This window comes from Mobula hypostoma, chromosome 20 (assembly GCF_963921235.1).
Source record: "Mobula hypostoma chromosome 20, sMobHyp1.1, whole genome shotgun sequence".
Classification (NCBI taxonomy): Eukaryota; Metazoa; Chordata; class Chondrichthyes; order Myliobatiformes; family Myliobatidae; genus Mobula; species Mobula hypostoma.
The window spans coordinates 7230500-7244121 of NC_086116.1; the positions used below are offsets into that span (position 1 = coordinate 7230500).

Genomic DNA, 13622 nt, shown 5'->3' on the forward strand with positions numbered 1-13622 from the left:
CAGAGGTGCAAAGGGACTTGGGAGTCCTTGTGCAAGATAAAGGTTAACTTCCAGGTTGAGTCGGTTGTGAAGAAGGCAAATGCAATGTTGGCATTCATTACTAGAGGTATAGAATATAAGAGCAAGGATGTGATGTTGAGGCTCTATAAGGCACCTGTGAGACCCCACACTTGGTGTGCAGTTTTGGGCTTCTTATTTAGAAAGGATATGCTGACATTGGAGAGGGTTCGGAGGAGATTCACAAGAATGATTCCAGGAATGAAAGGGTTACTGTATGAGGAACATCTGGCAGCTCTTGGGCTGTATTCCCTGGAATTCGGGAGAATGAGGTGGGGATCTCAGAAACATTCTGGATGTTAAAAGGCCTGAACAGATTAGATATGGCAGTTATTTCCCATGGTTAGGGATTCTAAGACAAGAGGGCAGGACTCCAGGATTAAAGGATGTCCATTTACAACTGAGATAGATGCAGAGAAATTGCTTTAGTCACAGTGTGGTAAATCTGGAATTTTTTGTCACGAGCAGCTGTGGAGGACTAGTCATTGGGTGTGTTTAAGGCAGAATTAAATAGGTTCTTGATTAGCCAGGGCATCAAAGGGTATGGGGTGAAGGCAGGGGATTGGGGATGACTGGAAGAATTGGATCAGCCCATGATTGAATGGTGGTGTAGACTAGATGGGCCAAATGGCCGCCTTCTGCTCCTATATCTTGTGGTCTAGTGTTTGTGTTCTTAAATGGATTACATAATCTTGACTGTGCAAAGGAAGGGGAAATTTGCCCAACCAAACAGAGTTCTACTGTAAGATTACAAGTGAACTAGATGGGAGATTTCAATCTATCAGCTTATTTTGTGGTAGTAAAAAATGAAGTACTGCTTTTGCTTCATTCCTGGATGTCAAGACTTTGAATTAATGGAAGTGGTTTTTCAGCAGCATAAAGACTCATCATCCTTTTTTATGTAAAGGAAGAATGACTAATTTCAATTTGTGCATTAATACGTCATATGAAAATCCCTCCCCACCACTGAGCACCTGTACATAGAGCCATCCAGGCCATGCTCTCTTCTCACTACCATTTGGCAGGAGATACAGAAGCTTTAGTTCCCACAATATCCGGTTCAGAGACAGTTATTATCCTGAATCAGCGTGGATAACTTTACTCACTTCAATACCGAACTGATTCCTCATTCTACAAATTCACTTTCAAGGACTCTGCAACTCATATTCTTAGTATTTATTGTATTTATCCAATGTCTTTTGCACATTAGTTATTTCTGTTTATAGATAGTTTTCATAAATTGTACTTATTTCATTTTCTTGCAGGCATTAACAAGAAAATGTTTGATACTAAATTTTTGACATTAACTTTTTCTGAATACATATTTGATGGGTTTTCATCTGGTATCCTAGCCACAACAACTGGTTCTATTTGCAGGGGGATTAGATATATTTTACTGAATGAATTCTGAGATCATATTGCTGGAAATTGAAGCATATGTTTTGGGCATAAAATGTGGGTAACTTGTCCACTATTTGCTAAAAGTTTAAACAAGATTAGTTATTAGCTTGAGGATTAAATGTAGTAAGTGTTTCGCAGAAGCTTAATTTTCTGTCGTTGGACTAACGTGCACAGATGGCTCAGTTGCATCAATGGCCATTCAGTTTTTAACTTTGATCTAGTTAAAGCTACAGTGCCCATGTAGCAGCTCTTAATCCCATTAGTTGGGTTTCTTTTGCCCTTTTCCTCCTGGTGTGATTGTAACATTACAACACAGGAAGCATACACTTCCCTTCTAGTTGAGAAAGGGCTATCCTTAGCAGTGCCAGAAGGGTTATAATACTTTTTAACTCAAAGATGTCATACAAGGGTAGATATTCCACATACATGGCCTCCCTTCAATAGGAAAAGGCTGTCAACAGCTCTGTTTGGCTGACACAAGTCATATTACACTATCAACACAAGTTCATTTCATTGCAGTAAACTTTGGCAACATCTGAGTTAATGATGATCCTTGAAATAAACTTCTGTGTATGTTTTCCTACACAAGGTAGTGATATTGTTTTAAGCATGCAATTTATGAGTTTAAAGCAGTTACTGAAACGGCAGTTTAGTGAATTGGCCATGCTATCATGTGCCTGAAGTACACCATTCAGTCCAGCAGGCAAAGTTGGCACCAATTTCCTGTCTAGTGCTATAATATTTTCAGTAATCCCATTTGGCCCTTGCATTGCTTCTGCTGTCTGATTCATAGTGGGGGCGTTTTTTAGGCGTGTCATGCCAGACATTCAGCCATTCTTGTCTGGCATGTGGTGTCAGGATTAACCAGGTCACGTTATGAACGTTCCTGACTCGACCCTTGTATTTTATGAGGCTGAGTGACTAGCTCGACACTCAACCCGGCACGGATGGAAAGCGTGCTTGGGGGTGGCCCAACCTGGATTCGAACTCGGGAACCTTCGCTATGGAGTCGGACGCTAATCTCACTACACCACCAGCCAGCATTCATAGTGGTTAGTTTGTAAGATGACTGTGGCAGATTCCATTATATGCTATTCCTCACTATGTATCCTTCATTTGGTCCTTTTCCACAATCAAAATTCAACTGATCAAATTATGTTCTGTAGCAAATATACTTGTTCACCCTTTGTCTTCAAAGCATAGTGCCCAATAAATATACATAAGGGTCTTTAGTTCAGAGGACACTTATACTCTATGCATAACTAATTTGCTCAGGATGATTTCTGATGTTTTGACTTCAAGCTTTGGAAATGATGTTCTAAAACTATAATTGATTCTGTGTTCAATCTACTTTTTCTATAAAGCATCCTCTGCATGGAGCACAGAATCTCCAATAGTAATAGATGATGATTTAACTGATAACTATGTTCGTTTTGCTCAACTGGAAGAGGATGAAGCGTTTGCCAGACACCTACAGGTAAATTTGGCACTTCTGAAACTTTGACTACCTTTTAGGAAAGCATGAAGTACCCTGCCAAGCTATAGCGATTAGAGTAAATAGATTAACATGAGGAAATCGGCAGATGCTGGAAATTCAAGCAACACACACAAAATGCTGGTGGAACGCAGCAGGCCAGGCAGCATCTATAGGAAGAAGTACAGTCGACATTATAGGTTAGTGTATCTCCAGACATTAATGTGCAAATCAGTTTGAACTAATCAGTAATTCCTCACCATTCAGGCCTCCAAACAGTCCTTCCAGGTTAGGCAACACCTCACCTGAGTCTGGGGTCATCTACTGTATCTGGTGCTCCTGGTGTGGCCTCCTGTATATCGGTGAGACCTGATGACGACTGCTTTGCTGAGCACCTATGCTCCATTCACTAAAGTGGAATTAAAGAAGGATCTCCCAGCGGCCACCCATTTTAATTCCACTTCCCATTCCGACATGTCAGTCCATAGCTTCCTACTGCTGTGATGAGGCCACACTCATGTTGGAGGAGTAACACCTTGTATTCTGTCTTGGTAGCCTCAATCCTGATTGCCTCCCTCTAGTGCTCCTCCCCTTTTCTTTCATCCATGGCTTTGTGTTTTGGTGTTTTCCCCCCCCCCCTTCTCCAGCCCCTTTTCCCTTTCACCAATTGACTGCCCAGCTTTTTACTTCACCCCCTTCCCTTGGTTTTGCCTATCACCTGCTACCTTGTATTTCTTCCTCCCCGCCTTCTTACACTGACTTCCCATCTTTTTTCTCCAGTTCTGATGAGAGGTCTCAGCCTGAAACATCAACTGTTTACTCTTTTCCATAGATGCTGGCTGGTCTTGAGTTCCTTCAGCATCTTTGTGTTGCTTGGATTTCCAGCATCTGCAGATTTTCTCTTGTTAGTAATTCCCCTTGTCAACATTGTTTCATCTCAGTTGTCTGTTTCACCTGAGAATCCTAGAATATTGCAGTGCAGTAACAGGTTCTTTGGCCTGTCTGAACTATTATTCTGCCTCATTTCATTGACCTGCCCTCAGACCATAGCCATCCATGTATCTATTCAAAATTCTCAAATATTGCATTGAACCCACATCCACCACTTCTGCTGACAGCTTCTTCCACACTCTCACCACCCTCTGAGTGAAGAAGTTCCCCTAAATATTTCACCTTTCACCCTTAATCCATGATTAAGTCATGATTCTAGTCTTTATCCAGTTAATTAGGATATACTTCCATGGCTCATAATTTACTAATGGATGAAGAATGAACTTTTTTTTTTCTTTCTAGACTTCCTAACACTTAATTGAAGTAAGTACCTGAAATTATTTAGCTAGCTTAACTTGGAGCCATAAGTTAATGGAAGATAACCCAAAGAGCCACTTAAAATCAAATTTACATATTATTCAGTGCCTGTAAGTGGGTGTTAGAAACTTGTTTGTTGCATGCACTTTAGACTGCAGTATATAAGGCACTGGGCTAGTCCTGTGGTCCTTGTGATTAATCTCTGCATACTGTCTCAAAACATAAAAACGTTCTAAATTGTCGTCAGAACTGTGCCCAGAAGATCATCTAGAGACTGGCTATATTTAATGTAAGAAGATCAATACAATCTGGAATGCTTAGGTCAGACCACTATTCTGGCAAAAGGCCTTTGACCTGAAATACTGAGGCAATTTCTTTGTTGCCTGACTTGTTGAGTTTCAAGTTTGATATAATTTAATATCATACTTATTAGAAATATCCCAGATCCATTTTAATAAGTTCATTGTTCCTTGAGGGTTTTGAGTACTTAACTGTGTTGTTACCTTCAGTTTGTATTGGCCCCCATTTTCCCCAGGCCTTTTGCATCATATTATTGAATTTAATCAGTTGTCATTACATATGTTCTTGTTCATTTTTGTTTTTAATGTGTTTAAAATATTTTTTTGGGCAGGCACAGTTTGATTTGGAAGCTCAGTCTCCTGAACATAGAAGTCAATTCCAGGCAGTAAGTAGAGCACCTTCATTGTGAAATTGGTAGGAGCCTCCTGAAAATAATGGTTATTCAACCCTTCCAAAACCTCCCAAAGTACTACAGCCTGATGCAGCATTGATTTGGCAATTGTAGTTAGTTAATTCCTAAAAGGCAACTGTGGGTGAAGAAGAAAGGACAATTTACAAATTCATAAGTGCTTTGGTTTTGATTTAATTGGATTGAAGTTTTTTAAACGAGGTAGAGTGGCTTTAGTGATGGAGGAAAGACCTAGATGAGCAGGTGATGAGTAACAAGGATCTTGAAAGCTGTGAAAAGTACGGCAATAGAGGAATTTTAAAAAATGGTAACTTTAAAACTGAGTCATAATCCCCTAAAGAAGTTCCCTGAAAGCACAGGAATGATGAGCAAACTTGATCAGTATTGGCTTGGGGAGGGGGGTGTAAATGGGGCATTCCATAATTGAAATGGTGTAAACTTTCAAGCTGCTTTTTAGAATGTAGTTACTTGGAACTGAGTTCTAGAACCGTTTCCTTAAAATTCTTTACAAACACCACTAGAAGTCACTCAGCTCATACTGCTCAACATTACAGATTCAGATTAAGATTTATCATGTGTACCTCAACGTAGAATGAAATGTGTTTGCGATAACAACCAACACGACCTAGGGATGTGCTGGATGCAGCTCACAAGTGTTGCCACATATTCTCTTGCCAACATTAGCATGCCCACAATGCTTGGCAGAGCAACAGAGCAAAACAAACCCCCTGTTCTTTCCTACCATACACAGTCCTCCAACTCCAGAATAGGACTCCAGTCTGTAGGCTTCGACTTCTGGGCTTCCAGTTGACCTTCGAGTTCCAATCTTTGGTATCATGCCCTGAATTAGCTGACGGGATTCTAAACTCCAGATGGGCCAACTGACCGGCCCTCATGCCTCCTGCTTGCATGGACATCAGATCCTAGGACAGCCTGATGTCCTGCATCACCTGTCCAAGTCCCTAGACCTCAAACACTGAGCAGAGGCCTGACCTCTGATCACCTCTACATCCCTGACCCTAAGCCTTAACCTGACTTCTAACTCCTCAAAGCTATCCCTACAAAAAAGTAATTGTCTAAATTTTATTGGACTGCAGCCAGATTTCGGATTGTTTTGGCTCATTTAGAATTATCTCTTTACCAATTTTTATGATTTGCCCTCTCTCAAGGGCAGTTTTCTGTTGAGCCTCATTGACTAAGTTGAGAATAATTGTTAAATTTTGTTTACTTGACAATATTGTAGGTGACTCTAATATGGACAGCTATTGATCTAATTTAACTATCCTTTCCAGTCCCTTGTAAACTTTGAGAAATGAAAATGTTTAAAAGTACTCGGACTGCAACTTGGTGTCCACTTTTATTTGAAGTATGTAACTATTGACTACATACTGAGCAACTGAAATCTTTCTAGCTTCCATAGACAAAATGGGTATGACTCAATAAGTGCAAACAATTGTTCACTTTCTATTGTTTATAGACGAGAGAGAACTCCTTCCATGGGTTTTGTGGGTTGCCTGGTTGTGGGGAGTATGCCGATTTATTGGCTACTGCAGACATTGGATATTGTGGAAAGCCTGGATGTAGGGAGTATCAGCACAGGAATGACGTGTTGGCTTCAGAAGTAATTGATCCTGTTCTACATGATCTGCAAAGGTTTTTTGACACAACTGGTAAGAATCGTTGCACACGTGTATTTGTTTTAATTTTAATGCAGATACAGTGATAGGATGCGGGCAATAAAGCAGAGCAAATGTAGGACCTCTTAATAAACCAATTGTCCTGAAAAATCCCTTGATTTGCAACATGTGAATCTAGTGGAAATACGAATTCAATCATAAATTAGATGCTTGGCTCATTCAAATTCATCGAGTATGACAAATTTGTATTTGAATGTTTCAGTTTAGCCTTTTCAGACTACTTTGCCTTGGGTTTTTTGGCAAGATTGTTCTCTGAAGGAACTGTCCTCCAGTTTGCTGCATCAAATTTAACTGCTCTTGCCATGACATTACTGGTTCTGTGCCTGTAACCATATTGTATCTGCTCAGGGGATCTCCCATCCACTGCTACCAACCTTATAGTTCCCACACCCTGCACTTCCAGTTTCTACCTCCTACCCAAGAACTACAAACTTGCCTGTCCAGGTAGGCCCATTGTCTCAGCTTGCTCCTGCCCCACCAAACTCATTTCTGCATACCTTGACACTGTTTTATCCCCCCTTGTTCAATCCCTTCCTACCTACGTTCCTGACACTTCTCACGCTCTGAATTTTTTCGATGATTTTAAGTTCCCTGGCCCCCACTGCTTCATTTTCACCAAGGATGTCCAGTCCCTCTATACCTCAATCCCCCACCAGGAGGGTCTCAAAGCTCTCCGCTTTTTGGATTCCAGACCTAACCAGCTCCTCTCTAACACCACTCTGCTCCGTCTAGCGGAATTAGTCCTTACTCTTAATAAGTTCTCTTCTGGCTCCTCCCACTTCCTCCAAACTAAAATGTAGCCATGGGCACCCGTATGGGTCCCAGCTATGCCTGCCTTTTTGTTGGCTTTGTGGAACAATTTATGTTCCAAGCCTATACTGGTATCTGTCCCCCACTTTTCTTTTGCTACATCGACTGCATTGGTGTTGCTTCCTGCACACATGCTGAGCTCATTGACTTCATTAACTTGTCTCCAACTTTCACCCTGCCCTCAAGTTTACCTGGTCCATTTCTGACATCTTCCTCCCCTTTCTTGATCTTTCTGTCTCTATCTCTCGAGACAGCTTATGTACTGATGTCTACTATAAGCCTACAGACTCTCACAGCTACCTGGACTATTCCTCTTCCCACCCTGTATCTTGCAGAAATGCCATCCCCTTCTCGCAATTCCTTCGTCTCTGCCGCATCAGCTGTCAGGATGAGGCTTTTCATTCCAGGACGAAGGAAATGTCCTCCTTAAAGAAAGGGACTTCCCTTCCTCCACCATCAACTCTGCTCTCAAACGCATCTCTCCCATTTCACGCACATCTGCTCTCACCCCATCTTCCTGACACCCCACTAGGGATAGGGTTCCCCTGGTCCTCACCTACCACCCCACCAGCCTCCGGGTCCAGCATATAATTCTCTGTAACTTCCGCACCTCCAACGGGATCCCACCACTAAGCACATCTTTCCCTCTTCTCCCCCCGTCCCCCGCTTTCCGCAGGGATCGCTCCCTACGTGACTCCCTTGTCCATTCGTGTCTGTCATCCCCCCCCCCCCCAACCGATCTCCCTCCCAGCACTTATCCTTGTATCCTTGTTGTAACAAGTGCTACACATGCCCTTACACTTCCTCCCTCACCACCATTCAGGGCCCCAGACAGTCCTTCCAGGTGAGGTGACACTTCACCTGTGAGTCAGCTGGGGTGATTTACTGCGTCCGGTGCTCCCAATGTGGCCTTCTATATATTGGCCAGACCCGATGCAGGCTGGGAGACTGTTTCACTGGACACCTACGCTCTGTCCACCAGAGAAAGCAGGATCTCCCAGTGGCCACACATTTTAATTCCACATCCCATTCCCATTCTGGCATGTCTATCCACGGCCTCCTCTTCTGTCAAGATGAAGCCACACTCAGGTTGGAAGAACAGCACCTTATATTCCATCTGGGTAGCCTCCAATCTGATGGCATGAACATTGACTTCTCTAACTTCTGTTAATGCCCCACCTCCCCTTTATACCCCATCCGTTATTTATTTATTTGTTTGTTTGTTTGTTTTTCTCCCTCTGTCCCTCTCACTACTTGCCCATCCTCTGGGCTTATCCTCTTTTTTTCTCCCCCCCCACTTTCTGCCTAGGCCTCCTGTCCCATGATCCTCTCCCTTCTCCAGCCTGGTATCCCTTTTGCTGATCAACTTTCTAGCTCTTAGCTCCATCCCTTCCCGTCCTGTCTTCTCCTATCATTTCAGATCTCCCCCTCCCCCTCCCACTTTCAAATCTCTCACCATCTCTCCTTTCAGTTAGTCCTGCCAAAGGGTCTCAGCCCGAAACGTCGACTACCTCTTCCTATAGATACTGCTTGGCCTGCTGCATTCACCAGCAACTTTTGTGTGTGTTTTGTTTTATAAATTTTGTTTTAGATGTTTACTTTTTGTGTCAGTAGAATTGGTGTCAGTAGAAAAGAGCAAAGTTTAAATTTCTAAATTTTCATTTCCTGAAATTTTTTATTTCCATTAAAGAAATTAACATTAAGTAATAGACCACTTTTCAAATAAAAGCTTGATAACTTTGTAGGTATATGGCCCAGTGCATGTTTAAACAAACATAGCTTGCAGGTTCTAATGATCAATGACAATGGTTTGAATGAACAAAACTGATTGAAACAAATGAGTATGGAAGGGATCGAATTGGATGAAGGACAACCAAACCAAAAGGTAAGGATGCGACACTTTAACCTTCAAATTGTCAATTTTTAAACCATGGCAAGACTAAGCAGAGCAACAAAACACAAGGTGGTCGTCATGCATCAGCAGGGTTTCTCCCAAGCAGAAATTTCACAGCTACAGGAGTTTCAAGATGTGTTGTCCAAGCTGTTCTGAAGAAACATAAAGAAAATGGCAAGGTTGAGGATCAGAAACACAGTTGTCGGCCACAGAAACTGAACCAAGCAGATAAGAGAGGCATCAAACTGACGTCCCTTCTAAATCAAAAGCAGTCCAGCACTGCTATTAGCTCTGAACTCAAAACACTGGAACTGCTCTACAGTCTGGAGACTTCTTGGAAGAAGTGATCTTCATGGAAGAGTTGCTGCCAAAAAGCCATTCTTCTGAAGTGGAAACAGCCAAAAGACTCACCATGTACGAAACACAGACTGGACTGCTGAACAACAGCAGCAAGTGGTCTGGATTGATGAATCACAATTTGTCATTTTTGGCTCGAACAGGAGGCAATTTATCTGAAGAAGAGCTGGAGAACACTACATGGATGAGTGTCTGCAGCCAGCAGTGAGGCATGGTGGAGAGTCCTTGCAGGTTTGGGGCTGCATTTCTCTAAGTGGAGTTGGTGATCTGGTCAGAAATAATGGAATCCTCAACTGTGAGTAGTATAAGCAGATTCACATCCATCGTGCAATACCAGCAGGAAGGCATCTGATCGGTCCCAACTTCATTCTACAGCAGGATAATCACCCCAAGCACACAGCCAGTGTTATAAAGAACTTGTGTCCAGCGAAATGGGGTTCTGTAACAGATGGTACGGCTTCTACAGAGCCCTCATCTCAACATTATGGCTCTCTGGAATTGTCTGGAGAAACGGAAGCAAGTGAGACAGCCAAAGTCCAGAAGAATTAATAAGGTCCAAGATGCTTGGAACAACCTACCAGCCAATTTTTCATATAAAACTGCATGCCTGTGTATTTACAAGAATTGATGCAGTTTTACAGGCAAAGGTGTGCTCACACAAATTTTGATGATTTTTTTTACTGTTTACTGGTCTTTATAATTTTTTATATAGATTCTTTTCAGTATTTTTACATGTGCCTTAAGACACTTGGACAGTACTGTACCTTTTGGCTAAAAGGGTCCGAATGTCCTCCATTAAGGATCACCTTCGTTCTCCTGTTCTGCCTTTGGCAGTGAGTTATTTTGGTAGCAGAGCATGTTGGAGCATTCACTCCCCTCACTTGGCAGAGCAAGTTGGTTTCATGTGTGTTTTTTAAACCTTGGTTTGCAGCATTTCTATTCATTGTACTCAAAGTAAACTGAACAATTATTACTTTAGGCAGAAGTAGAAGAACCAGAAGGCACAGCCGGCATCAAACTACCTCAATGTACTTACATGAAGATATAAATGATGGCAATGACTATGAGGTGAGCTTCATTTTGTGCTACTAAGAAATGTGTTAGTTATCATATTCAAACAAGTTTTCCTGATTTTTTTTAACAGTTCTGGGAATCTTTCACTTTAACTCAGGACTTGCTAGCTTTTGAAGAAAGCCAGGGTTCGGCTGTTGCACAGAAGAAACTCAGTACTGCTGATATTAACCGATTGCCGATCAAGTTTTTTGACCCAAAATGTGCTGCAGAAAAGACACAGTAAGTAAATGTCTCAGTTAGATGCTTTTTGAAATTTCTTTTTGTCATGCTGAATGGTGAACTTGCTTTGAGGGTTACCCCTACCAGGATTGACAATTCCTAAAATGGTTTGTGCCAGTTACTTGGATTAAAGTCATTTACTAGTTGTGACTTAATCCTGAACATGTATAAACTTTGGCTGAAGGGGTTCTCTTTAGCTCCTCACTCCTTGGGCAGAGGCAGCTGACAGCAGTTCACCCGTGTCCTCAGTCCTGAGCCGTTAGGTTGATCAGCCCTGTGGCTTCCACTTTCACCACACAACTTTGTTCTTCATGTACGCAAAGATTCTGCCTCTCCCAGGGATGAGGTCTTTGAAGCTTCTGTTGGTGTTTCTGTTGCTCTGGGTTTTTATGCAATGAGGTTGCTAGCCTCATGCCTAACCACCCTCCTTTTACAGCTGGGTTTGGGACCATCCATGTCAGTATGTGTGCTTTATCACTCCAACTCTATTAGCAAGAGGCCACCATTTGGCCTATGTCTGCTGTTTGAAAAATACTAAAATGTTTGACTTCACTTTCATATCTGCATTCCTAAATCTGGCTCCAAGTATTCAATTTTATGAACCTTTGGCCACTTAAAAGCAGTCTGTAGCTTGTTTTCCATTCCTGACAATGTCTTTGGATCTCCTCTGTAGGAAGAATTATAGCTCAATGTTGTACTAAGTACATTATCTTATACTACTTTGGGAATGGCTTATGAAATTAAGATTTCTCGGTGATGAATAGATTTCCTGATCCAAGGTTATCAGATTTAAGCTTGCTTGTCCAGTGTTTGGACATTCAAAAGTCTCACTGGAGATTTACTTAGGATTTTGCTGGTTTGTTTTCCTTACATTTGTAAATGGATTTAATTGTTTTGAGAAATGCATTGGAAAACTGTCTTTGTAATGCATATGTTTTCTTGTTAGATGTCATATTTGCTTCAATGATTATTCTTCAGGAGAAAAGCTAAGGATCTTGCCCTGCCTTCATGACTATCATAGTCGGTGCATTGATCGCTGGTTAAAGGTATTGATTGTGAAATGCATTATTTTGTCCTATGTTTAGAACTTTCACAGATCAAAACAATGATTTAGCTTCTAGGACAGTTTCTGCAAAGATCACTCTTGTATTCGAGCACCGACAAAGGCAAATTTAATTTAACTTCAGATTTCACTAATTCTCGTACTGTTTTGGGGAGCGGAGGGTAGAATGAGCTTTGCTTAAAAATGACATGGAAATAATGCAGTTATTTTACGTGCCCTCAGATAGAATTGGTTTTGCCCATCATTTGAGGTAAAACTGTTCTTGTCACAATTATTGCATTGATGAAGTTTGAGTCTTGGCCCGACTCAACTGTTCATTCAACTCCATGGATGCTGCCTGACCTGTTGAGTTCCTCCAACATTTTGGGCACATACCAAGTTTTGGCAGTGCCTTGGTGCATGTCAGTTGCCAAGTTACAATAATTGAAGAGTGTCAGTCTTAAATACTTAAAGCCTTATGGATTCTTGTGCTTTGTAGCAAAAAAGAACATTGGCTTGCTTTTGCAGACATGTACTTTAAGCATAAAGATTTCAGTAGTATAGGTCTAAATTTCAGACTTGCCTTTGCTTCTTGCTACTGAGATTTGCAAGCATGTGATGTACATTAACAACTTTTTTGCTGCAACAACAGTATCAAAAGGGAAATTTACTCATGTGGTTCATTTTAACTCCTCTCCTGCAGGGACATTTAACTTGCCCAATCTGTAGAGTTGATGTAAACCTGGAATCTGCGTGATGAGTACAAGACAGCCATCAAATCAAGTGCAATAATTTTCATTTGCCATGGATGCAAATGTTTACATTATTGTTTCTCAGGATTTTACAGTTTCTACATTTTCACTTTCCAAAGCAAAGACCAAAACAAAATAACTTTAGATTGTTTAAAAAAATTATGCTGTTTAAATAACTTAAGTCTTGAAAGTTTACAACTCTTAATTCTCATTATTTTAAAACTTGTGGATGATGGTTTAATTCAGATACATCACTCCCAGCTTTGTGGAAAGGTCAGTTGGATACCTTGAGCTAGTCTGCTTCAGGTCAGGAAGAAATGTTTGAATAAACTTAAATATTGAATGCTGTTAACAGTTTCAAATTGAGTATTTGGGGGAGGGGCTGTTACTGAGCTTGAGTGTGTGTATAGGTAATTTTCCCTTTTTTTTTATTGAAGCTGTTTGAGTGTGCATCCTGGGAGGGATGGTTGCATAGTCCAGTGATCTGTCCTTGGCTCTCTGTACAACCAAAGGAGGGGTGGGGAACTTGTGGAAAGCTGCTTCCTTGATTATATTTTTCTTGTAATTGTTTAATGTACCACAGATAAATCACAATGTATATGGCTATTTATCACCATTTTAACTTGACATACAAGTCAAACTTGAACATAATGTACTGAATATGTTGATTTTTCAATTAAAGTGTTTTGTTTTCAATCACTGCCTGTCTTGCTAATTGAGTAGACATTTTGTTAAAGACATATTTTAGTCCAACATTTTACTTGACAATGGAGTGAGCACTGCTTGCTTCCTACACTTGAGACTAGATAAGGTACTGTTGGTTATTTA

The 13622-nt window shown here is 41.2% G+C and overlaps 1 protein-coding gene across 6 annotated transcripts in view; it reads left to right on the forward strand.

Moving 5' to 3' along the window:
* si:ch211-59o9.10 (uncharacterized protein LOC561841 homolog) overlaps window positions 1–13471 on the forward strand; it is a 33127-nt gene extending 19656 nt beyond the window's left edge. For 4 of the 6 annotated variants that reach the window (XM_063072108.1, XM_063072114.1, XM_063072111.1 and 1 more), the window contains 7 exons: window positions 2823–2935; window positions 4872–4925; window positions 6427–6619; window positions 10687–10775; window positions 10852–11000; window positions 11947–12046; window positions 12746–13471. In XM_063072108.1, the coding sequence (XP_062928178.1) occupies window positions 2823–2935; window positions 4872–4925; window positions 6427–6619; window positions 10687–10775; window positions 10852–11000; window positions 11947–12046; window positions 12746–12799 (752 nt within the window). In that variant the 3' untranslated portion in view covers window positions 12800–13471. The remainder of the gene's footprint in view (window positions 1–2822; window positions 2936–4871; window positions 4926–6426; window positions 6620–10686; window positions 10776–10851; window positions 11001–11946; window positions 12047–12745) is intronic. The other 2 variants (XM_063072112.1, XM_063072113.1) reach the window with 2 other exon arrangements.
* The last annotated feature ends 151 nt before the right edge of the window (window positions 13472–13622 follow it).